The sequence below is a fragment of the Mustela putorius genome, unplaced genomic scaffold, assembly GCF_011764305.1.
Source record: "Mustela putorius furo isolate JIRA1106 unplaced genomic scaffold, ASM1176430v1.1 tig00000083_pilon_pilon_pilon, whole genome shotgun sequence".
Classification (NCBI taxonomy): Eukaryota; Metazoa; Chordata; class Mammalia; order Carnivora; family Mustelidae; genus Mustela; species Mustela putorius.
The window spans coordinates 15,602,153-15,626,443 of record NW_025421273.1 but is presented as its reverse complement, the minus strand read 5'-3'; the positions used below and the strand labels follow the sequence as shown (position 1 = coordinate 15,626,443).

At 49.4% G+C, this 24,291-nt stretch overlaps 1 protein-coding gene across 2 annotated transcripts in view; it reads left to right on the top strand.

The window, feature by feature from the left end:
• Positions 1-24,291, top strand: part of STK32B (serine/threonine kinase 32B) — a 400,430-nt gene that overhangs the window by 358,869 nt on the left and 17,270 nt on the right. For both annotated transcript variants that reach the window (XM_004770541.3, XM_004770542.2), the window contains 5 exons: positions 8,709-8,812; positions 16,177-16,293; positions 18,206-18,331; positions 21,086-21,217; positions 22,896-22,960. In XM_004770541.3, coding sequence (XP_004770598.1) covers positions 8,709-8,812; positions 16,177-16,293; positions 18,206-18,331; positions 21,086-21,217; positions 22,896-22,960 — 544 coding nt within the window. The remainder of the gene's footprint in view (positions 1-8,708; positions 8,813-16,176; positions 16,294-18,205; positions 18,332-21,085; positions 21,218-22,895; positions 22,961-24,291) is intronic.

The window sequence follows — 24,291 nt, the reverse complement described above, 5'->3', positions numbered from 1 at the left end:
TTGCGTGGTTAACATAGGATGGCTGATCCCACCACATGGGTATTTACATTTCTATGGAAGTGGGGAGAGGTTAGTGGGAGGAGAGGCTGGTCCTCCCAAGCCACTGGGCTGGGCTAGAGAAGGAGCCATAGGTTCGAACCATGGCTCTGGAAGGCAGCCCAGTTTGTTAGCCCAGCAAGCTCACAAATGGGCTTTGTGTGCAACACACACCAGGTTCCATGAAAGATCCTGGGGATGCAGCAGGGAAGGACACGGGCACTGTCAAGGAATGTGATTCAAGAGCTGATTTCCATAAGATTTTATCAGTGTGCATGTTCATGGTGAGCCACTTAGTTATTTTTCTTTTGGGTTATGTTGAAACCCTAATTTCCTCCAATGTAGAATTCCTGGATCTTCATCCATGCTCTTGGCTTCAGCTCCAGTTGAATTAGCAGATTTAACACAATGACCTTGTAGAGATTTGGGGATGTAAAACATATATTATATATTGTGTGTGTGTGTGTGGAAATAAAAATAATTCCTTATATATATAATATTATATATATTTATATTATATATTTTTATATATAAAGAATTATTTTTATTTCAGCATATTTCAGCATAAGCATGGTGTAATTTGGTGGAAAATGTCTGGATTTTGAAGGAGACATGGTAGGATTTTTATCATCCTTCTGAACAAACCCCGAGAAGGGGGCAGGGAAACAGGCTCAATAAGGCTCTGAGTCTCCCCCACTGCATCACCCAGGCATGTAACTGGACTACTCCAAGCCTCAGCTTCCAAGCTTAGAGATAATAATAGCACTGCCTCCAAGGTCCTTCTGAGGGTAAAATGAGTTAACACATGCAAAACTTGTGGAACATAAGAAATAACACAGAGGACATGGGAAAATGGAGAGAAGAAGGGAGTTGAGGGAAATTGGAGGGAGAGATGAACCATGAGAGACTATAGACTCTGAAAAACAATCTGAGGGTTTTGAAGGGGCGGGGAATGGGAGGGTGGGGGAGCCAGGTGGTGGGTAGTGTGGAGGGCACGTATTGCAGGGAGCACTGGGTGTGGTGCATAAACAATGATATCTGTTACACTGAAAAGAAATTAAAATAAAATAAAATTATACACACACACACACACACTGTAGGACATGCTCTTTAAATATTAGCTTTGCCAAGAAGTAAATAATATACGTAAAAAACCATGACTTCCGGCACATGGTGGACACTCCATAAGTGACCACATGAGTATTGCAACTCTTGGTGTTGTCACCAAAATCATGGCTCTTGGTAATAAAGGAACAGGTGTTTGGGGCACTAGGCTGAAAGCTGTAAGAATGGTGGTCAGGTCCAGGTTTTTCCACTCACAGTTTCCATGTCCCTGAAATTACCCCTTTACCTCCTCAGTTTCTCCATCTGTGGTTTGGGTGCTTTGGGGCTGAATAGGGGTAATATATGAAGGAACTTTGTGCCCTAGAAAGTTCTTTATGACTGTTTTGTGTATGATGATTGTAGTGAGAGGTGGCATTTCCAGTGGCTGAAGATAGAAGATTCAGGATTGAATGTTCCCCCACCAGGCCATTGCCAAGAAGTTTTATTCAAGAAGGACTTGGGGCATTTTGTTCATCTTTAATCCAATCAGGGGTATCCAGACCTTGGATCCTGGACATCATTCTGAGCAAGGCCATAACCAACTCCTCTTACCTGGTTGGTTTTTCATTTGCTGTCCTGGAGAGGCAGGACACTGTCCCACTCACTGTCCTGCAGGGAAAGCCCAATCCTGGCCATGGCAATGTTTGCCCATCCTGTTTCTTCTGCAGCCAGACTCAACAACTTATACTTATGAATCTCTTAAAGCAAGGCTTATTGGTACATGCAGATGGTCCATAAAGATTAGTTGTTTTTATTAGCAATGTACTGAGCTTAGAACAGTGCTTGATACATAGCAAGGTACATAGTTTGTGGTTTGTATTATAATCATTCATTTTGTCAGTCAACAAACCTTTCCCACTTGTCTTCTTCATGACAGGCAGGCATGAACACCAAGACAAGAGATCATGACAGTTCCTGCCCTCAGGAAGCTTAGGGTCCCATGAAAAGCAGACAAATAAGCAAAAATGCAGCAGAGGGTGTGAATGTTGCCATCAAGAGATGCCTAGTGAAGGTGGGATCAAGAAAAACCCAAATCTAGAGGATCCTAGGTGGCTCAGTGGATTAATGCCTCTGCCTTCAGCTCGGGTCATGATCCCAGAGTCCCGGGATCAAGCCCCATGTCAGGCTCTCTGCTCGCTGGGGAGCCTGCTTCCTCCTCTCTCTCTCTCTCTGCCTGCCTCTCCACCTACTTGTGATCTCTGTCTGTCAAATAAATAAATAAAATCTTTTAAAAAATAATTTAAAAAAATAAAAACCCAAATTTAATCAGGAGGGAGAGGGATCACAGAAAATAATAATATCAGAGGGGTATTTTGAGGAGGAGATGACACATGTAACACATGTTGTAGTACCTGGGACCTAGTAGCTTCCTGGAGGAGATAACAATTTAGCTGTACCTTTTTTGAGATAGCCCTGGTGAATTAGAGAAGACAATAAGATACAGACAGACAGATAGATGGGGAGTTCCAGGAATAGTGAGCAGTATGAGAAGCTAGAGCCCAGGGTGGTGTGGGTAAGCCCAGGGCCATAGTAGAGCCTGGAAGATCTATGGGTAGAAGCTCAGGGACTGAATGCCAGACCACGAAAGTTAAATTCACCTAACCACACAGGTTGCTGGCCCTAATCCCTTCCATCACTCCACTAAAACTAAAAATGACTCCAGGATCAAGTCACATTTCCAGACCATGTTTGCTATTGAATAGGCCACCTTTGAGAGTGAGTTAAGCACATGAGCCCATTAAAGGCTCTGACAAGTCCAGCAGGAAGAAACATGGTTGAACCTCATCATTTCGCAGAGACATTTGACCTGAGAATCCCTCCTCCTCCAAAATGTATTCACCTTGCACAGAGCAGGTGGTATTCCCAGGAACGCCAATTGTGAAATAGCCCTGAGGACAGGGAAATCTTTAAGCTCGGTACTACTGTGGTCTGTGCCCTATGTCAGAAAACCAACTCCCCTATCAGAAGCAAGAAGGACAGACTGGAGAAGATGACTCTGGAGGCCTGAAGACTGGTGAGGAGGCCACCAGGAGATCTGAGCAAGGGCCACGCGTCAGCATAGAGGAGGAAGAGCCCAAGAGCTGTGCATGGTGGAGTCATCTGACGGTGGAATTTAACCATTACAACAGTGGGACTACTGAACCTGGGCATCAGGATCATTGGTTCTAGGCTTGACCATAGAGCTGGAGGGTGGGTGGCTGAAGCAAGCCACTCCTCCTCATCCAACCCGGTAGCCAGTTCCGAAACGGGGGACAATGACAGACAGGATGGTTTCCAAAGAACCCTTCATTTGCGCTGTGCTGACACTCTGAGGCCACAAGCTGTTTCTGCTTCTGAGGCATGCAAGCAGTAAGCCAGACAGCTCTATGGTGTCAGGGGTAGAAGAGCCAATCACTGTGCATTAAATGCCTACTGTGTGTTTGCCTGAGTGCCAGGTCTGCACACCAGCTGGATAGCCTGAATAAGTTCTTAGCCCCTCTTATTAATTTCCTAGGATTGCTCAACAAAGTACACAAACATGGTGACTTGAAACAATAGTTCACTCCCTTGAGGTTCTGGAGGCCAAATCAATATTGAGGTGTCTGCAGGACCGTGCTCCCTCAGGAGGATCTAGGAGAGGAACCTGCCTTGCCTCTTGGGCCTTTGGTGGCTCCAGGGTTCCTGAGCTTGTGGCCACTCCAATCTCTGCCTCCTCCTATGAACCTCTCTTCTTCTCCCATCTCCCTCTCCTTTCTACTGTAAGGACATCAGTAATTAGAGTTAAGGTGGGCCCTACAGTTTATCTTGATGGTTTTATCTGAAGATCCTTAACTTAATTATATCTGCAAAGACCCTATTTCCAAATAGGGTCCCATTCACAGGTGCTGGAGGTTAACACTTGGATCTATCTTTTCAGGGGATACTACTCAAGCTGCCGTACCCATTCGGTCTCTACTTTTTCTTTTCTTTTTTTAATTAACATATAATTTATTATATGCCCCAGAGGTACAGGTCTGTGAATCATCAGTCTTACACATTTCACAGCACTCACCATAGCACATACCCTCCCCAATGTCCATCCCCTAGCCAGCCTATCCCTTCCCCTCTCCGGGAACCCTCAGTTTGTTTCCTGAGAATAAGAGTCTCTTACAGTTTATATCCCTTCCCGATCCAATCTTGTTTCATTTTTTCCCTCCCTTCCTCCCACAATCCCCCACCCTGCCTCTCAAATGCCTCATATCAGAGAGATCATATGATTATTGTCTTACTTTGATTGACTTATTTCATTTAGTATAATACCCCCTAGTTCCATCCATGTCATTGCAAATGGCAAGATTTCATTTTTTATGGCTGCATAGTATTCCATTCATTCTTCTTTATCCATTCATCTGTTGATGGACATCTAGGTTCTTTACATAGTTTGTGCCTCTACTTTCTTATCTTAAAATGGAGATCATTCCAACACTTGTCTCATTGGGCTCTTAGGATGCTGGCGAGAGAGGTTATGTTCGTAAAACCCTCAGTAGAGTGTCCTTGGCTTCATGTGCTTCTCATTTAGTACTCTGAATATGTCTTTCCAGCCCTTTCTGGCTTGCCAGGTATCTGTGGACAGGTCTGACATTATTCTCATGTTCCTCCCTCTGTACGTAAAAATCTCTCCCGCCTAACTGCTTTTAAGATTGCTTCCTTGGATCTAAGACTGCAAATTGTACTATTAAATATTGGGAGGTTGGTATGTTCTCATTGATCTTGGGAGGGGTCCTTGTTGCCTCTTGGACATGAGTGTTTGGAACTTCTCAAGTAAAATTTGTTCAAATATATCTTTAAGAACTCTCTCTCCACCCACTCAGGGATCCCAATAATACTGACATTGGAATGTTTCATGGCATTGTTAATCTCTCTCAGTCTGATCTCTTGGGCCTTAAGTTGTTTTTCCCAGGCCTCCTCGATTTCCTTCTTTTCTATTATCTTCTCCTCTAGCTCACTGATTCGCTCTTCTGCCTCGTTTACCCTGGCAGTGAGAGGATCCGGTTTAGACTGCATTTCATCAAGATAAGCAAAGAAAACAGTCAACAAAACTAAGAGGCAACCCATGGGATGTGAGAAGAATTTGCAAATGCCAGTACAGATTAAAGGCTGGTATCCAAGATCTATAAATAACTTCTCAACTCAACACCCAAGAAACAAATAAGTCAAAAACTGAGCAGAAGACCTGAACAGACACTTCTCCAAAGAAGACATATTAATGGCTAATAGAGACATGAAAAATGTTCATCATCATTAGCCATCAGGGAAATTCAAATAAAAACCACATTGAGATACCACCTTACACCAGTCAGAATGGCAAAAAATGACAAGGCAGGAAACAACAAGTGTTGGAGAGGATGTGGAGAAAGGGGAGCCCTCATACACTGTTGGTTGGAATGCAAGTTGGTGCAGCCACTTTGGAAAAAAGCTTGGAGGTCCCTAAAAATGTTAAAAACAGAACTACCTATGACCCAGCAATTGCACTACTGGGTATTTACCCTGAAGACACAGATGTAGTGAAAAGAAGGGCCATCTGTACTCCAATGTTCATAGCAGCAATGGCTGCTATTGTGGTCACAATAACCAAACTGTGGAAAGAGCCAAGATGCCCTTCAGCAGATGAATGGATGAAGAAGATATGGTTCATATATACAATGGAAGATTACTCAGCCATCAGAAAGGATGAATACCCAATATTTGCATCAACATGGATGGGACTGAAGGAGATTATGCTGAGTGAAATAAGTCAAACAGAGAAAGATAATTACCATATGATTTTACTCATATTTGGAACATAAGGAATAGCACAGAAGACATTAGGGGAAGGGAGGGGAAAATGAAGGGGGCGATATCAGAGGGGGTGAGGAACCATGAGAGACTATGGACTCCAGGAAACAAACTGAGGGTTTCAGAGGGGAGGGGCAAAGGGGGATGGGTTAGCCTGGTGGTGGGTATTAAGGAGGCCACGTATTGCATGAAGAACTGGGTGTTATACATAAACAATGAATCATGGAACACTACATCAAAAACTAATGAAGTACTGTATGGTGACTAACATAACACCATAAAAAAATAAAAAAATGAAACATTTTTAAAACAGGAAAAAAACCCTCAGCAGGGAAAATGGACAACTTATTCATTCATCGACATGTGAGGGGAGTCTCTTAACTGTCCTTGTAACTTATACCCATCCCAGTTGTGTAGGGGAGGAAAGAATGTCACAGGCCACAGCTATTGGTCACTTGATTGGTCATGACAGCCAGGACAGAATGCTGCTTGTGCCCTGAATTCCAAATGGGCTGGGGCTGCTGGGCATGACAAGGATCTATGGGGAGCACCTCAGCACAAACAGCCATCCCTGCGCTCATGGGCACATTCCTGTTTCCTGCACTGTCTGAGCATACGGGCTGGGCCAGGAGACAGCCATCCATGCCTGGGAATGCACAGACAGCACGATGTTCCAAAACTCTCAGCACAGAGGGAAGAGGGCAGGTACACAGACTGAGATGCAGGGAAGGAAGTCCCTCGAGATGGAAGCTCAGTTTCAGACTCACAGTGGGATCCAGGTGGGAGTGCCTGCTAAGAAATCAATGAGTTGCTCACAGGGTGCTTAATGAAAAGGTGAGATCACCACCTCTGCCATCAAGCTGATCTACAGTGGAAGGGTGGGGCAGACATCAAGAGGCTAAACACGCACAACTCAGCAGCTGGATGAAATTTACGATGGTCTCCAGACCTCTGGGTGATATGGTGGGTGATATGGCAGGATGGATGGCGATGAGGCTAAGAGTGACAGAAGAGACTGGAATGCCCATTCTACTAATGAAAACCATGCCTGAGATTTCTGGAGCACCCACTCCAGCCCAGCCAGGCAGGGGGCTGAGCCCTTGGCACATAATCTTTTATTTAATCCTTGTAACAGCCCAATGAAGAAACTCTTCTTATTATTCACATTTCATCAAACCGAAGCAAAGAGAAGCTTATGTAACTTGTTAAACTCTGGTCAAGCCACACCGGCCTGCTTCCTGTTCCCCAGCATAGCCCACTAGTTTCTCTGTAAGACTCAGATAACTGAAGGGGACACTCCTTGTAATTCCCAATCCTACCTCCCCCTAATTTCAACAGAATATCTTTGTGTACTTAAAGAAATATTAATATGAACTTTACTTCAAACAAGGACTCTGTCCATGCATGAGGCACACCTCAGCTTGGCACTTCCTGGCTGTGTGACATCCTTCATCCCGCTGTCCCTCTCTGAACCTCATCTGTAAAATGGGTCCGAGGCAACATGACTGTGGGGGGCTCTTGTGAAGAGGTTCTCAGTAGAACCCAAGGGAGAATGTGAGCTGTAAGATACAGAGCAAGTGGGGAGCATGGTCACAGGGCAGCTAGAATCTGGCCACTAGTTGGAGGCACGTGTCCAGCTTCTAACCCAAGAGCCCCAATTGGAGCATGTGTGTCCTGCCTCGCCCGCCTCACCTAGCCTTCCCCGTTCCCATGCCTGCTGAATGCCAGTCTGAAAATTGAGCTGAAACATCTTTAATCACAACGTGTTGTGGTTCCAAGGGACAGATTTTGCCTGCTCTGACAACTTCAAGATGGAATTATGTCTGCAAGTTAATTTGCTGGAAAGGATCCTCATTTCACAAAATTTTCCTGGAAGCCAATACGAGCAATTAGAGCATGGGCACACTCTTGGCCTAGGGATTTGGGGGTGGTGCAATGAGATTAATGCACATTCAGCACATTAGAACACCTGCGGGCCAAGGATCCCCCAGGACAAGCACAGTGCTCTGAAGAATCAGGGTCCATCACCCTAGGGCCTCCAGCCTTCACTTTTTGTTCGGCTGAGGTAAAATTCACAGAATTACCCATTATAGGAGCAACTCTGTAGCATTTAGTACATTCTCAATGTTATGTGACCGCCACCTCTCCCCAGTTCCAGAACATTGTCATCTCCCCCAGCGGACATCCATGAAGCAGTTACTCCCAATTTCCCCTCTCCCCCTCCTTCCGAGCTAGGCAACCCCTAATCTGCCTTCTGTCTCTGTGGCTATGCCTACCCTGAGAGTTTCATAGTGGAGCCTACCTGTGCCAACCTAAGACTGTTTCTTGTGAGAGGCAGCAGGCTTCATGGGTTCTAAGCGTCCCCCATTGTTAGGACACCTGACCCAGTTGGTGTTGGTGCCAAAGGCAGAGGGACATTTACAAGGTGCGGTTTCTTCATCTTAACTCAGACCTTACCCCACCTCTGTTCATGCTGACGGAATCATGCCCCCCCAGTCCCCCTCCTCCAGGGGACTTACCCCACCTCTGCCCTAGCAGACCCCCTCCCCCACACATTGGAGCACCCATACTCCCCGGGGGCCACACCAGTGTTTCCTGTGATGCCTGCTTGTGGCTTACGGAGGGCAGGAGCCACATGGCACAGTGGACAAAGTCCTGGCTTTGCCTTCGGAGAGTCAGGCTCCTGTCTCCCCCACCCCCATGTGCCCTCTCTGAGGGGTGGTGAGTGTAAACTGTGGCACGCGGTGACCTTCTCTCTGTCCTGTCTTTGGCAGCCCCAGAAGTGTTCCAGGTGTACGTGGACGGAGGCCCCGGTTACTCGTACCCCGTGGACTGGTGGTCCCTGGGTGTCACGGCCTACGAGCTGCTCCGGGGCTGGGTAAGATGTGCACCTGCTTGGGGGACACGGGGAGCCCTAGAAGTTGAGGGTCAGGTCAAATCGGACCAGGGTGCTATTGGCTGGCCACCCGGCTGGGAAGGAGCCCACGTGAGGAGTCCAAGGCATTGGATTTCAGTTCTGATGGCCCGTGTGCCTGAGGTCCCTGAGCATTAAAGCGGCCCAGAGTGAGCTTCTGGTCCAGCTGCCTCCTCCTGCTCGTGGGGAAATGGATATTCACGGGGAAGGTCTTCCATCAAGGTCAGCCTCTAATCTGTGGCAGTTCAAACACCCTGGTATCGTGATTTCAAACACTGTCCTCTTTCGACCCACAACGCGGTGCGCCTGCCTGATTTTCCAGCTCGATTTGAAGCTCTTTAAATACAGGAACCATCTTTTTTTTGTTGGTTCTGTATCTTCCCCCAAATACATAGCTCGATGTCCCATAAAAATGGGACATTCAGTGTGTACTTCCGTTCTTATTTCATTTCATTTAATAACTGAGGATAACTAATGGCAACTAATCACTCATTTTTACTTTAGTGGAAAGAATTGTGACAAACTCATTCTGAGGCATTTTTCTCTGCACAAGTATTGTTGGAAAACAATGCCACCGAACCTTGGTTTCCTTCTTGGTACAACGGGAATAAAAACCTTCAGACTGTCTCTTGGAGCTGAAGTTGCCATGGGATCATTCTGACCCTAGACAGAGACCCAGGGTTTGCCTGTCACTTGCCTCGGCCTCTCCACTTCCCAGTGCAGAGCCACAGGCTGCAATGTTCAGTGTCTCACAGTGATTTGTGTCCATGCACGTTGAGGCCAGTGGAGGTGGGCTTTTGGAGGGCGAGAGTCTCCTGCCCGGGTGATAAAGAGTGAGAAATGAATGAATGAATGAATGAATGGTAAGAGCAGTTTGCAAACCATCAAAGCCATGCGAGTGCAAATAATTATTATTTTTCATCCTGTAGTTTAAACAACTATCGTCTGCTCTTAGTCTCAATTATTTCCTCTGAATTCCTCAAAAGCGTAATTACTATACATGGTGTTTTTAGAATTATATATATGTATATATATATACACACACATGTACGTATATACATATATATATATATATTTAGTTTTCTCAAGCACTGAATGAAAACATTCATCTTTTCTTGGCTGGTTCCTTTGCCATCTGCCGGTTTCATTGATACACGCAGTCAGGAAGGAGTGTGACGGTCCCTAACATTGAAGGAACCAGAGGACATGGGCATCTGCCAGAGGCTGTTTATCTGATGTCCTCATTCCACCAGAAGTTGCCCCAAGCATGAGTAGATGTTCACTAGCAGAAAGTACATTTTCTGTGTTAAATAAAAATCAATGAAGTCAATCTGAAGATCTAACTGGCTTCATTCAATGATCCATGAGTCCAGCAGCCCCCATCTGGCACGTTGCAAGGTGCTCCAAGGAGGCCTACAAAATGGAAGCTTCTTCTAGGAGGGTGGGGCAAGATGTTATTAGCAAAAGAAGAAGATTCCCTCTGACAAAGAACTTTCTAGGGGAAGAGCAAGGTTTCTTCTCTTCAGATTATCTGTCTTTCCTCTCAGTGGGGAGAGGACCCAGAGGACAGGATCCCAGGCCAGGATTAAAAAATTCCTGACACACCAGTTAAGACTACATTTTGGGAGGAGGTTGGACCTGCAATTAGGTTATGTATTAAGCCCTGGTTTGGGAACTCCTTCTAAGGGATAGCATTTTGGGACCTGTGGGCTTTGTGCCTTTTTTTTTTTTTTTTTTTTTGGTAAACATCTGTCATTCCTCACGGGTCCGAACAGTCAAAGATGATGACTTGGCAAAAAGCCCCAAGGGTAGAATGGTTCTTGCTGCTTCCAAAATAAATTGTTTCTTTTTTAATGTGACAGGGTTTTCTATTAAGAGATCCAAATGCCACGTTCAAGGGGAGAAGGAGAAGCACACAGTGGGACCGGGGACTCTGATGTAGTGACAGAGTGACTGAATGAAAGAATGCCTGTTACATGGTTGCATAAACCTTTCTCCCAAGTATCTGGTCTGGCTTCGCCTTTGACAAGTTTATGCAAACAGTTAATTCTAGGTTTTTTATACATACAGGAAACAATCCCTCTTGGTTAAAAAACAAAAAAAACAAAAAACTATACCAAGATGCAGTCCTACTTATCTCTGGGGTGTGGAAATGGCTGTCTTTTCAAAACCCCAGAATCCTTCCATCGTGTCAGTGACAGCATCCCTGACAAGTGTTCATCCACCTCTTTGTTCCTTGAGTCCCTCAAAATCCAGGGAGCTTCTTAGCTCCCAAAGATGAGAGCCATCATGGGAATTTTCCACTGTGTTCTAAGATCTTAGAGTTGGAAAGAGTTAGAAGGGGTAAGATCAGGACAGTCCTCTGGCTAGGGACCCAGGAGTACTCTAGTCTGGTAAATAGCCATCTCTTCCCACATGTTCTGTAGGGAGAGAAGAAGAATCAAGTGTCATCAATGGGCTTAAAAATCTCAACCCAGAATCCCATGGCCTGGGTGGATCCTATAGGCTGGACCAGGGACATAAGTAGGATCTCTCTGCCCAAAGTGGACTCTTAGTCCTCATCCTGTACACCTGCCAAGTGAAAGAAAGAGACTCAAGACTGTGACCACCTTCTCCTCCATACCCCCTCACCCCCAGTTCCCTGTTAGAGCACAGGTCCCTTTGTCTCTCTGAACTGCGACCACACCCTCTGATTAGAGAGGAGAGGTTTCCGGCCATAGACCCAGAGAAGGGCTTTAGGGTCCTCAGCACAGCCGTTGTCCTCCTCACATCTGCTAGGCTTCAGGTGGCTTCTCTGACAGGTGCTCACCCATCTGTTCACTGGTTCTCTTTAGCCTCCAGGGAGCTCCTTATCTCCAGGAAGAACCTGTTCCCTTTTTTGACCACTCGAATGGCGAGAAGGTGTTTCCTCTCACTCAACCGAAAGTTGCCTTCTCATTACAAAGGGGATCTTAGAGGACTTCACAGGGTCAAATCCTGGTTCTACCAGGTGCCTCATCAGTGATGTTAATCGAGAAATAGATCGAGCGCTCAGAATCCTCATCTGTTAATAGGGGAAAAATTAGTAATATCCACCCAACAGGATTGCTTTGAAAATTAAGCCATTGTGACGGTGCTGATTACCCAGCACGTGCCTGATGAATGTCAGCAAGCCTCCAGTCCTCACTGTGATTTCTGCCCCAGGTGTCCTGCCAGCAAAACTGCATCCTCTCTGACTTAGCACCTTACCACACTGGAGCCAGGCATGACCTCATCTGAGCCCAGGCTTCCTCCATCGTGAAATGGGATTATGAGGCCAATGCACACGGCCACCATGGGGATGGTGAGAAAACAAGCAGAGCCCATGCAGTGTCCAACATCCATGTTAACTATGCTCCCGGCGATGACTCCGGGACAGGGCTATGCAGACAAAGTGCTAGTGACCTGCTCAGAGGAGCATGGAGAACACCTGAGGGAACAGATTAGCCTGGGTCCCAGAGGAGCTGCTAGAGGGAATAGCGTGAGTACAGGTGGGGAAGAGCCACGGAGGCGGACACGGCAAACATTTCTGACTGTAGAGCAGTCAGGGCATAGTCAGGGGCAGTCTGTAGAAGCCCCTGAGGTCAGCTGGAGACACTCGGGTTTGCCAGGTAGGCAATGTGGTGCTGTCCGTGGACATAGCCGCATGGCGGTTGAGTGGGCATGTGTCCTTGGCAGTTACACGTTTCCAGGCTCCCATCCTGGCTTTGCTTACATTCATTCGGGCCCCCATCCTGGCTTTACCACATAGTCTCTGAATGATCTGGGGTGAGCCCATGTCTCATCTACCAAGTGGGGGATGGGATTTCAGGCCCAAAACACAGGCTCCCTGACTTTGGCGCTGTGGACACATGGAGCTGGGGAATGCTTTGTGCCAGGGCAGCTGTGTGTAGTGCGGAATGTTAGCCACATCCCTGGCCTCTCCCTCCCAGATGCCGGCAGAAATCTCCCGCCACTGGGTTACAGTGACCAGAAAATATCTCCCAACATCGTCCAATATACCCTGGGGTCAAAATGTCCCTGCTCGTGAACCGCTGCGAGAGGAACCAAAAGGACTAAATGAGATCTGAATGCATGCTCGTGGCACATTGCATTGCACAGTGGGCTCTCGGTGTGGACAAAGAATGGAGACCCAAACCCCCACCTCTGGCGCCCTAAGGCCTTGTATCTCTCTGCTTCTCCCCAGACCCTTCCCTGACCTTGCCTTTGACCCCAGGCAGCTCATCTCTTTGTGGTCGCATAGACAGAGAAGGTCGGGGGTGCAGAGAGGTGATGAATAAAGAGGGAGGGTGTATGGAGCTCTCGGAGAACTAGGTCTACCCCCCTGGATGGGCTCACCCGCCGAGCGGAACAGGGAGTGTAATGGTAATGGTATGCAAAACTGATGGAAGGAGAGAGGCGGTCCTTGAGCTGAACACTGACTTCTGGTCCCTTGGTAAAGCAGACAGAGAGCAGCGTGCCAGTAGTCAAGACCTGGGAGGAAACGGACTCTGTTACCTCATTCTTTGGGTTTTCTCTCTCCGTTGAGGTCAGGGAAAGAGCATGTGGGTTGTTCCGTGGTTTTCAGGCTGTGTTTCATGGACCTCTAGGACCCAGCAGAAGTGGCTGAACAGTTCCAGGGGTTGCAGAATGCTTCTTCTGGCTTTGGAGATTTCATAGCCCGAGGAAGTATTCTTCACTTTCATCTGTTCCGTGTTTGGGGTTTGGAGTAAAAAGGTTTTGGGGGAAAAAATTGGATTAGATGGTCCCCAAAGCCCAGCTCAGCTCTAACAGTTCAAATAACAAGTCTATAGCAATTCTCGTCCCCTCTCTTCGATTTCTCGGTAAAGTGGCATTTTTTGGTAAATGGAGTGTCCCAGAAGAGAGACCCGCCTGCATTTCATAATGAGTATATTGGTGCCCTGCTGCTTAAAGCACTTTCCCCAGAAGTACATGTAATTACCTTAGAAATGTCACTTGCTTTTCTGAGTCAACACATCCTAAGGCCAATGCATGAGAACCAAGCTTCAGTAAATTCTTTTCCGGAACAGGTGAAATAGTGATCTCGGGTTTGCCGATATTCTCATAGAAGGAGCTGGGCTTCTCTGCAGCTACCCACATGGACGAAGGCTGAGAAGGCAAGCTGCAAAGCGTATCCCATACCTGGTGTTCCCAGCTTCTCTGTGAATATATTTAACTGCTGTGTTGGCCTCGTGGCTTATCAGGGTTACCATAATGATGACCACCGTTACTCTTACTGGTCTGGTTCTGTTTCCAGAAGCAGAGAGGACAGAGCTAGAGCATGGCGGGTTTGGAAAGTGGATGGAAAAGCAGATTGATGGATGCCTTGAGGGAACCAAGAAGGAATGACAGAATACAATGTGAATGACAAGAAAAGCCTTCCCGTTTGTCACTGGCTGGTTCTCCAGCCAGGTGCTCAGCCAGGTGGGCACTGGTGGTGTCAGAGAAATAGCAGGGACAGAGAACCTGCATCTCTGTGGGATGGGGCAAAGTCGCCACTTGTCCCGACTTCTAAAATGAGGAGGTGAGACTGCTTCATCTCCCAAGGTCCTCCCGCCACCAGCACCTGGGTTTCCAGGTACAGCTGGGACAGGATGGGAGGAATGGTCTCCCCAGAGGCAGAAACTTGAGAAGAAGCGATCCAGAAGAGTCCAGAAACTGATGTCTCCACTCTCACTGTTCACTCCTGTTATTTCTAATTATGGTAGCGGTTACTGGTGAAGTCAGGGGAGTCCTGCAAAGGCAGAGGCAGGCAGCAGCCTCAGGAAGAAACTCTACAGTCTTCATTACTGGAACCATATTCTCCGCCTCTCATGACATTGGAAGAAAATGTTTGAAGGCATTTGCAAAGAATGTTAACATATTTAGTTAGCTGGCATTTCCAGGGAGCCCACAGGTTTTGGCTTTGCTCCGCAGATTATAGGGCAAAAGGGGGAGTTCCTAATTCTATCGATACATGAAAGAGGAGGCAGCCGGTCAGGAAAAGATCCCTTCTGGGTGGGTGCATCGGAAGGCACAGTGCACTTCCACAGGCAGATGTCTTCCCCAGGGGAGCCCCATTTGCTGAAGATAAAGATTCTCCTCCATTCCAGGGAATCATCACCCACCCAGGGCTCAAGACACACTCACCTCCTTATATGGCACCTCCTATTTGCAGCAACCCTCTGGGAAGCCACCTTCCACAAGGTTGGAGCCCATGCATTATGAAGCACATGAGCCCAGTACAGGCTCTGGCCCCCTGCAGGTGTCCGGTCAGTGTTTGTGGATGGATGGACTCCATGTTTGTCCGCGTGTGCTGCTGGATGGCTGAGGCTGCTTGAGACCCTGAGAACACAGGAATGAGTACCATCCAAGCCCGCCTTCAGAGAATTCATAACTGATAATCAGGTTCACCTGGACAACTATGAACACATTGCTCTTGGTTTCTCTAGTTGGCGGAACACATGTGCTTCAGAAGTGACTCCCTGTTCCAGCCCTGAGCCATTGACCATGATGCAAACTTCAAAGCCTCTTGGCCCATGAAGCTAGATGGAGCATGAAGAGGGGCAGTAAACTCTGTGTGTGTTGGGGGGGTGGGGGGCAGGTGAGAGCTCAGACACTGTCCAATCTGTGTACCCAGGGTCCCATCCCAAGTTCTGAGAGGTTCTTAGAGGCAAAAACAACAACAACAACAACAACAAACAAACCAAACAAACATGCCCAGACAATGTTGCAAAAATGCATCAGGAGGTTTAATCCTCTGCCGACCTGGCCGGGTGGAGAGCAGAGTTATGCATTCTTGCTGTGTGGGAGAGAGTGGCAGGTAGAAGCCTGGCCTCCCACCATCCATCCACCCCGCCAGGCCCAGATTTTGGTAAATCCAGCCCTATGTACTCCCAGCTGGTTCAGCCAGTGCTGGGAAATGTGACATGAGGTCCACCAGCAGGTAGGGACTGTGACTGGAGTTGATGCATGGTGTCTAGTGGATGGTGAGAGCCACCACACCCACAAGCCTGGAGCAGGGATTCAGGAGTTAGGCTGTTGGGCATAGATCCCGCCTCTGCCACTTACCGGCTATGTGACCTTGCCAAGTTCATTTAACCTCCTGTGACCACAACAGAGCACCCACCTACTGGGTTCTGGGACCACCCTACCAGCCTGGTCCCTGTTGGCACATGGGGAGGGGCCACGTGCCCTGTGCTGAAAGAGGAACGCCCACTGTTATGTGAAGGGAAAGCATAAACCACCCCCTCATCTACACAGTTTTAACCACATGGGCGGTGTCCTCCGATGGCTTCTTTCTGATCCCTTGTCTGGTCCTTTGGTTGCAGAGACCGTATGAAATCCACTCAGCCACACCCATTGACGAGATACTCAACATGTTCAAGGTGGAGCACGTCCACTACTCCTCCACATGGTGCAAGGGCATGGTGGCCCTGCTGAAGAAGGTAAGGGACAGCCACATCTGCGACAACAGAGCCTCTGGCTCTTTTCACTCCACTACGAGCCCCTAATAAATAGTTACACCTAACCATACAGCTCTTTAAAATTGTTCCCACAAATGGTCTTTCCAGTTGCTGAACTTTAGGACATGGGAACTCTCCTGACTTTTTTCCAGGAACTCAAATTGGCTACAATAAAGCAGTGGTTCTCCCAAGTGTGTCTCTGGGCCAGCAGCACCAGCAGCACCATTGGGGAGCTTGTTGGGAATGCAGATTCCCGAGCTCCACCCAGAACTTCTGACTCAGAAACTTTTGCTATCAGCTCCTGGGTGGTTCTGAAGCCTGCTCGAGTTTGGCACAGGCAGGAGATAGTGCCCTCCTTTGGAGGCTGGTGTTTAGCTTCCTGCCTTGGGATCCCCCAAGATGCTCAGGGTGGATGGAGGGCAGCAAGTGGTTGGGACCCCGTCATTTGTAGAAGGACGATGGTAACAGCAGCCAGCAGTGCTTGAGGGAATGTCATGCTCTGGGACGTGCGCTGGTTCCTCATAGTCATCACAGCCTTGGGAGCCCATATTACAGGTGGGAAAACAGAGGCTCAAGAAGGCGAAGTCCTTCCATGGCACCACAGGGCTATCTGTGGGCAGAAGTTAGGTTTGAATCTAGGCTCTCCCAGCTCCAGATGCCAACTCTTCTTCCCTACACCGCTGTCCATGAGAGTCAGTACTTGATTCTTAGAAGTCAGGGGTCCTTAGAACCCACTGCCAACTACAACCACCAGGATGCCCTATGCACGTGCCAGTGCCTAAACCACCTGGATAACCGCTTGTCAGAGCAGGGAACTCCCATGGGGCACTGGAATGTGATCTCTGTTTAAACCTGCACCTGGTACTTTGGGGCAGCCCCTAGGAGGAGGCTGCCAAGACCAGCAGATAGGACCTTGCCAGGTGTCCTCACATGGCATGACCACAGCCCGCTTACTGGGCATATCGGGGAGATTTCTGCAGTGTTGGGGGCTGAGGGGCAGGGAGCAAACTGGCAGGGGGGCTCTGACTTTTAGCTCCCACCTGTTGGCACCTGGATGCCACACACCCCTTAGCGTTGGCCAGGTCCTCACCAATCCCTTTGGGTCCCATCTTAATCACGCACTGGAAATGGAAGAGTTGCCTTTGCCCTTCCTGTTCTGGAGGAGGGAACAGGTGCACACCCTGCAGCAGCCTGCCTGAGACCTTGCAGCTGGGGTAGGGACGGGGGTAGACAGGGAGGGGTAGCAGGCCCGGGTCAAGGGTCCCTGTCCCTCCCTGTTCACCCAGCTGTTCTTCATGTTAGACAAGCCAGTATGTATTTGAAAAGCTGAAAGCCTCATTTGGGTACAAGGTGGGACTCTGCGGCTGCTTTTTATACTGCCCCGTCCTGTATTTGCAGAAATTCTATTTATGGAGAAGTTAAAAATTATACCCTTGGCTACAAATGAGGCCACTCTGTCAGGCCACAGAAGTCACCACAAAGCTGTCCAGGGATAAATTTTATTACACTTTCGAACATCCGTTACCAGGCTGACAGTCTCAAGATGAGGTGGCTAATTCTTTTTATATTTAATTAGAAGCCTCTGCAGACATCAGCGAGAGTGGCATGTCACAGGCGCTAGTCCCCAAGGACAGCGCAGTGGCTGAAAATCCAGGTCCTGCCACAGAGCTCCTTTCCGGGTGACCATCTGGAAGCAGCCTGCCCTCTGGGTTCCTCTCTGGTGACAAAGGAATGAGTATTGGGGACACTTCTGACAATGGCAACCCAGAGCACAGCATTAATGGAGCATAAAAGCAGGGGCACCTTCATTTTTGCTAGATTTCTACGTTCAGGGTCCCCGTTGACGTCAGCGGGACACCTGGCTCGTGCAAGCATGTTTGCCGTCTGCCCGCAGCTCCTGACCAAGGATCCAGAGAGCCGCCTGTCCAGCCTCGGTGACGTTCAGAGTGCGCCCTACTTGTCCGACATGAACTGGGATGCAGTGTTCGAGAAGGCACTGACGCCCGGCTTTGTGCCTAATGTGAGTGGGGGTCTCGTCCAGTGGCATGCCATCCCTCTGCAGGGTCCCTTGCCCTGCTCTAGAGGAAAACCCTTAAGCTGGCCAGGGAGGCCTCTGCTGGCCATGGCCGCAGGAGCCCCCAAAGGGCTCCCATTATGCCAAGACTGAGTGTATATTTGGACCTTATTTCCAAGATTGCACCTGGGAGGCTTCTCTCCTTGTAGGTTTTTGGGGGCACAGTGCCTTCCTTCTTTTATTGAATCACACCCACTGCGTGCACAGGTCCAGGCACTTGGGGGGAGAATCGCACGTACTGTGTGCGTCCACCCACACATTCATCCACACGCCCAGGAACACAGCCGGCGTAGCCTCACAGAGTGCCTACATGGGCAGGCACTGCGTGTGACTCGAGGTTAAGTCCCGTAAAGAAAACAGTCTTGGCGCCCGTTGTCAGGGAGATTACGAACGAGAGCAGGCTTCCTCAACCATGTTACAGTTACTTGACGTTAGAGCCAGATGATTCTTCAGTGGGGGCCTGACCTGCCCATCAGAGACTGTTCAGCCACATCCCTAAACTCTGCCCACAGTATGTTAGTAGCCCTCCCCGGCTGTGACAGCCAAAACCATCTCCAGACATTGCCAAGCACCCCTGGGGACAGCTGCCCCTGTTGACAACCAGTGGGCTAGGAATTTTGTACAAACAACAAGCCAATCAACATACAAAGGCACCTATAGAGACCCAGAGCTGAGTCCTGGAGGGGACTGCAGGCTGTCCCACTCCGGGGGGCCCAAGCCATAGAGACTTGGGTTCACTCCTGCCTCTGTGACCTCAGGTGTGCTCCAGAAGGGCTTCTTCACCTGGACTGGGGAGACAAGAGAGACCACCCCCCCTCCCACAGAGCTTGGGAAGAATAAATGCCAAAAGGCCTCCAAAGATTCAGAGCAGGACCTGGTACTCAGTGATCCCTCATTAAATACCACCCTGGTAATGTCTGTTTTAATGAATAAGCTTGCTGGAGTTCTGGAATCCCTTGCGTGGCTTCCCCCAGAACGTATGCTCTGGATATGCCAGAGAAATATGCTAGCCTCCTTGATGGTCCTCTTCTGCTCCTCTCAGGCTATGGGAGATGAAACCCAGGGATCTCCACACAGTCCTTTGTATGGAGCACAGATTGCCTAAAACAGTCTCCCGGTGGCCAGGGCTGAGCCTTCCCCAAGGCTGTATGCCTGGGTGACCCTTGGGGCCAACAGATGTTATGTCCATCAGCCTTTGGTAGCCCGCACCTGCTGCTCTCCCCCAAGCCCACCCAAATACACTTTCGCATCCTCGCGTGCACACTCACACTCATGCACACTTCCACACAAACATGAGCAGGGGGCCCCTGCTTCAGCCATACTAAGCGACTGCCCTCTGTCCACGTTGTTTCTTAGCCGTGTACCTGCACACATGCTGCTTCCTCTGCTGGGGATGCCCTTCCTCTCCTTGTCCCCTGGCATCTCCTGTCCCTCCTTCAAGACAGCTTCAAACCCAGTGACTGATCCATTTGAGGGTCTTGGTAACTGCCTTCTGGAAGGGAGGCAAACTTAAGCATTGCTTCTGATGGAATATGCCCCGGGCCAGCCCCCCACCTCCTTACCTGGAGTGAATCGCAGCCTCTCTGGTCCTGCACTGGACAGGTACGTAGATCTATGTGAGCAGTTAATGCCATTCTGGTACAGGGCATCTGCCATCCCCCCCTTCTGGAGGCCAGAGCCCATGTAGCTGGGGCTGGCCTCTGCCTGAGAAAGACCCCAGAACAACGGATGGAACTTGGAGGCACTAGAAGTTCTGGATGTGTGATTGTCACACAGATATAAACGGGTTAATGATCATGGTGTAATGGGACTGAGTGTTCTGCAAGCCAGACGTTATTCTGAAATTCCACAAGCATTATCTCATACAAACTTTACAAATACTACCTACGAGAAGTTGTTCTCGTAGGTAGTGTTCTCAGATTGAGTAACTTGCCCATGATTGCTCAGTGAGAAATTGACCTCAGGAAGTCTATATCCAGAGTCTGTATTGGAATGAGTGAGTGAGTGAGGGAGGGAGTGAGTGAATGAATGAATGGATGGCAGATAAATCAGTCCAGTAAAGACTTGGACCAGCTCTTTGGAAGAGGTTCCCATGGACCTCAAGACTGTGGATGGCATAACCACGAGGCTGTATTGCCAGAAGGGACTGGTGATCCACGGCCACCTGGCAACTTGGATCCAGAGTCCAGAAGTCAGGGAGACAGAATTCCTCCTGACCAAAGTGGGTGGAGCCCAGCCTGCTCCAGCTGAGGGCTGAGGCAGCCAGCATGAGGAACTGAGTGGATTATGGTCAGAAATGGCATTTTGAATCATTAAAAATGAGAGTTATAGAAAAAAGAGTCATAACCTTCAATTATGTGTGTGATAAAATAAGTGAGTAATTCACACTGGGTAACTGAACTCAGCCCGGCAAAGTGACCCTTCCCAGGAAGAAGACTGAGGAGCCCCCTGGTTGTTAACAGCGGTGTTGGGGGCGGTGGGGGGATTCAGGGATGAATGAGCGAGGTCTGCAGCAAGAATGTGAATGTGTTGCTTCTCCTCGCAGGGGGAAAAACAACAACAACACGTTAGCTGGGTACCCCACTGTAGCAGTTAATCATTATGTGTTGAATGAATGAATGAATGAATGAATGAATGAAGGCATGTCCAAGGATGGGTGGAACCAAGACAGACCGAGTCTGCCTCTCCACTTGCTTTCAGAAAGGGAGACTGAATTGTGATCCCACATTTGAACTTGAAGAAATGATCCTCGAATCCAAGCCGCTTCACAAGAAGAAGAAGAGGTTGGCGAAGAACAGGTCCAAAGACGGCACGAAGGACGGCTGTCCTCTGGTGAGCGGGGTCTCAGGAGTGGACCCCAGGACGGGAGGAGGCCTAAACGCCAGAGAACAGGAAGGAGCGAGGCTGCTCTTTAGGCAGGTGGAGGCATATCCCTTGGCCTCTCCACACACCTTCATTTGCAGTCAATAAAGTGGCTCAATCGAAGGTGTGGTTTTACAGCACGAGACCCGCTGCAGGTGCACATGTATGTCCATCTGCGCCACTCACGTGGCTGTGAGTCATAGTGCAGGAGCCTCCTGTGTTTCTGAGCAGAGTGGAAGAAAGCCTGCCATGCGGGGGAGGGGGGTGGTCACCACGCCATACTGGACAGTCCTGGGTGCCCTCTGGAAAGACTGTGCTATGGAGTCACCCAAGGCTGGGGTGGGGAGGCAACTTTCGTGGGTCCCACGGAGAGTTCAAGCCACCAGAATGCATTCTGTCACAATTCTGAAGGCCAGAGTTCAAGATGCAGGTATGGGCAGAGCACCACTCTCTCCAAAGGCAGCAGGGAGGGTCCTTTCCTCTTTCTCCCCCTTCCGGTGGGGCTAGCGGTCATTGACCCCTTCCTTGGCTTGCAGCTGCTTCCTCCCCTACACGCCTCCTTTCCGGTGGTGCTCTCCCGTCTGTGTCCTTGGACCTTCGCACAGCATTCTTCTAAGTCCAGCTATTGGTTGGGGGCCCATCCTTCTCTAGTAGGACTTCAAAGACCCTGTTTCCAGATAAGGTCCCATTCACCATTAGGAAGGCTTGGGACTTCAACACGTCTGGTTGTTTGTTTGTTTTATGATTTTATTTATTTATTTTAGAGAAATGGGAAGAGAGAGTGCTGGTGGGGAGGAGCAGTGAGGAAGGGAGAGGGAGAAAGACTCTGATGCAGAGCAGACTCCTTGCTCACCAGGGAGCTGGACTCAGGGCTCAATCCCACAACCTGTGAGATGATGACCTCAGCCCAGACCAAGCGCCGGACACTTAAAGGATGGAGCCAACCAAATGCCCCTTAACACATCTTTTTAAGGGGCATGATTAACTCACAATTGCCTGTTTCCCCTTAAAAAGATTTAAAATTCTATTTTACAACCACATTGATATGAAGATGAAGATAGCTTTTGATGTTAAAGGTTCTTTTTTTTTCCTCCTAAGTTTAAAAGAAATGTAAACATCTGTGTAGCCTTTAAAACTAGAGCTGGCCTGGAGACACCTGCGTGTGTGCTGACAAGGGTGCCTGAGGGTGGACAGGGCTCTGAACAGGTGCAGGGTGTCCATCTGGCATTCAGGCAGCCTCTGGTACATGTGTCACAGAGCACTTGTCCTCAGCATCTGTTCTTGAAGAGGACGAGCACCTTTGCAAGGTTGTCTTGACATTCTCCTCCCCAACCCATCTCACTTCTTAATTGGGCCAAATGAATATTCCAGCAATCAGGAAACCAACTTCATGATTTTCAACCCATGTTCCATTCCAACATGACTTTTAAGTTTGATTTAATGGCTTAAAATTGTGGCAAACATCTTCATCTGCCAGGCTCCCCTTACAGCCACCCATATCATCAGGGCTGGTCCAGCCATGTAGCTCACCCCTGGCCCCAAGCGGCTGAAGTCCCATTTAGGTCCAGCTTTGTTCATCATCACTCCTCCATCATGCCCCCCTGGAGGGTACTCCATCATTTACGTTTGCCTCTCTGCTCTTTGGCAGAATGGACACCTCCAGCAATGCTTGGAGACCGTACGGAAGGAATTCATCATATTCAACAGAGAGAAGTAAGTCCTCCACCAGCACCTGCTGTACAGAGCTCCCCACCCCTGACCAGATGGCAGCAGGTCTCCCTGGGAGAATGGTGGTCCCTGGCCCCCTGGCGAAGACAGCCATGGTGCAGGAAAGGAAGCAGCAGGCAGCCCCATGCTGTGATCCTGCCTCCGCCATGCGAGCCAGGCGCTAACTTCAGCTCCCTGGCCCTCAGGGTCTTCAGGCGACGTGGAGTAGCCATGGCAGGACCAGGCCAGTGCACGGGGATGCTGATGTAGCAGGGCAGGCTCCCAGAGGGCTCGGTGCCCGAGGTCCGGATGGAAACCGCCCAGGGTCCACCCCTGCCAGACTGAGTGTGACCGTGTGGGATGGGATGGCTCACTTCACTGAGCCGCATTTTCAGCATTGACAGAATGGAAATCCCTCACTTGCAGTGGGGTTGTTGCAAGATTGAATGAGGCTGGGGATACCATGCCACCCAAGGTCAGAGTCTTCATGAAAAGATTTGCTATTCTTGCTATTATTTAAGGGGGTGAGATGGCGTGGGCTGGTCATGCAGGGACTCTGGCATCCCAGGCTGGCAGGCGCTGGGACAACATCAGGTTAGGAGGGGCTCGGGCGGGGTCGGAGCTGGCCACATGACTGCCTGTGCAGGGGTCGGTCAGCAAAGGAAGCAGGAGGCCCAGGCTGGGTCCCAGCAGGATGATTGTCAGTGGCTTATCCAAGTGGGGCTGATTAACGAGAGCAGGACTCAGGCAGGGCTGGGCTTATGGGGTGGGCGCCGAAGGCAGGACCGACAGCAGACTGTTCCATATGATGGACACTGAATGGGTCCTTGGGCTCGCAGGGCCTCTCAGATATGCTTCCGGCCCTCCAAGAGAGCCAGATGGGTAAGTCCCAGTGGGAGCCCTGTGCCGTCACTGGGTCTGTGCTGCAGCAGAGGGAATGTCTGCCACGGGAAACACGGCAGCCCAGGCAGCAGTGTGCCGAGCTCAGCCTGGGTGTCAGGGAAGCTTCCCAAGGCACTGTGCCTGACTGGCTCCTAAGGGGCGGGAAGGGGAACGGCATGGAGGGCCAGAGGTGGTACACAGAGTACCAAAAGTACAGTATACAGAGAAGCAAAATGTAGACACAGCAGCCAGTGAAGAAGTTTGACTTTGGAGAGCATGCATGGGGGCGGGTGGTGGTGGAAGGTGAGGGACCCTGCTCAGTGTTGTTTGGGTTCCAGCCAGTGGGCTGCTGGACAGGGCAGGGCCCCACTCCCCATGAGGCACTGGGACAGGCCTATCATTTGTCCTGGGTGGTGACAGCTCTCTAACTGGGGGTGCCCAGATCAGTCCCGCCC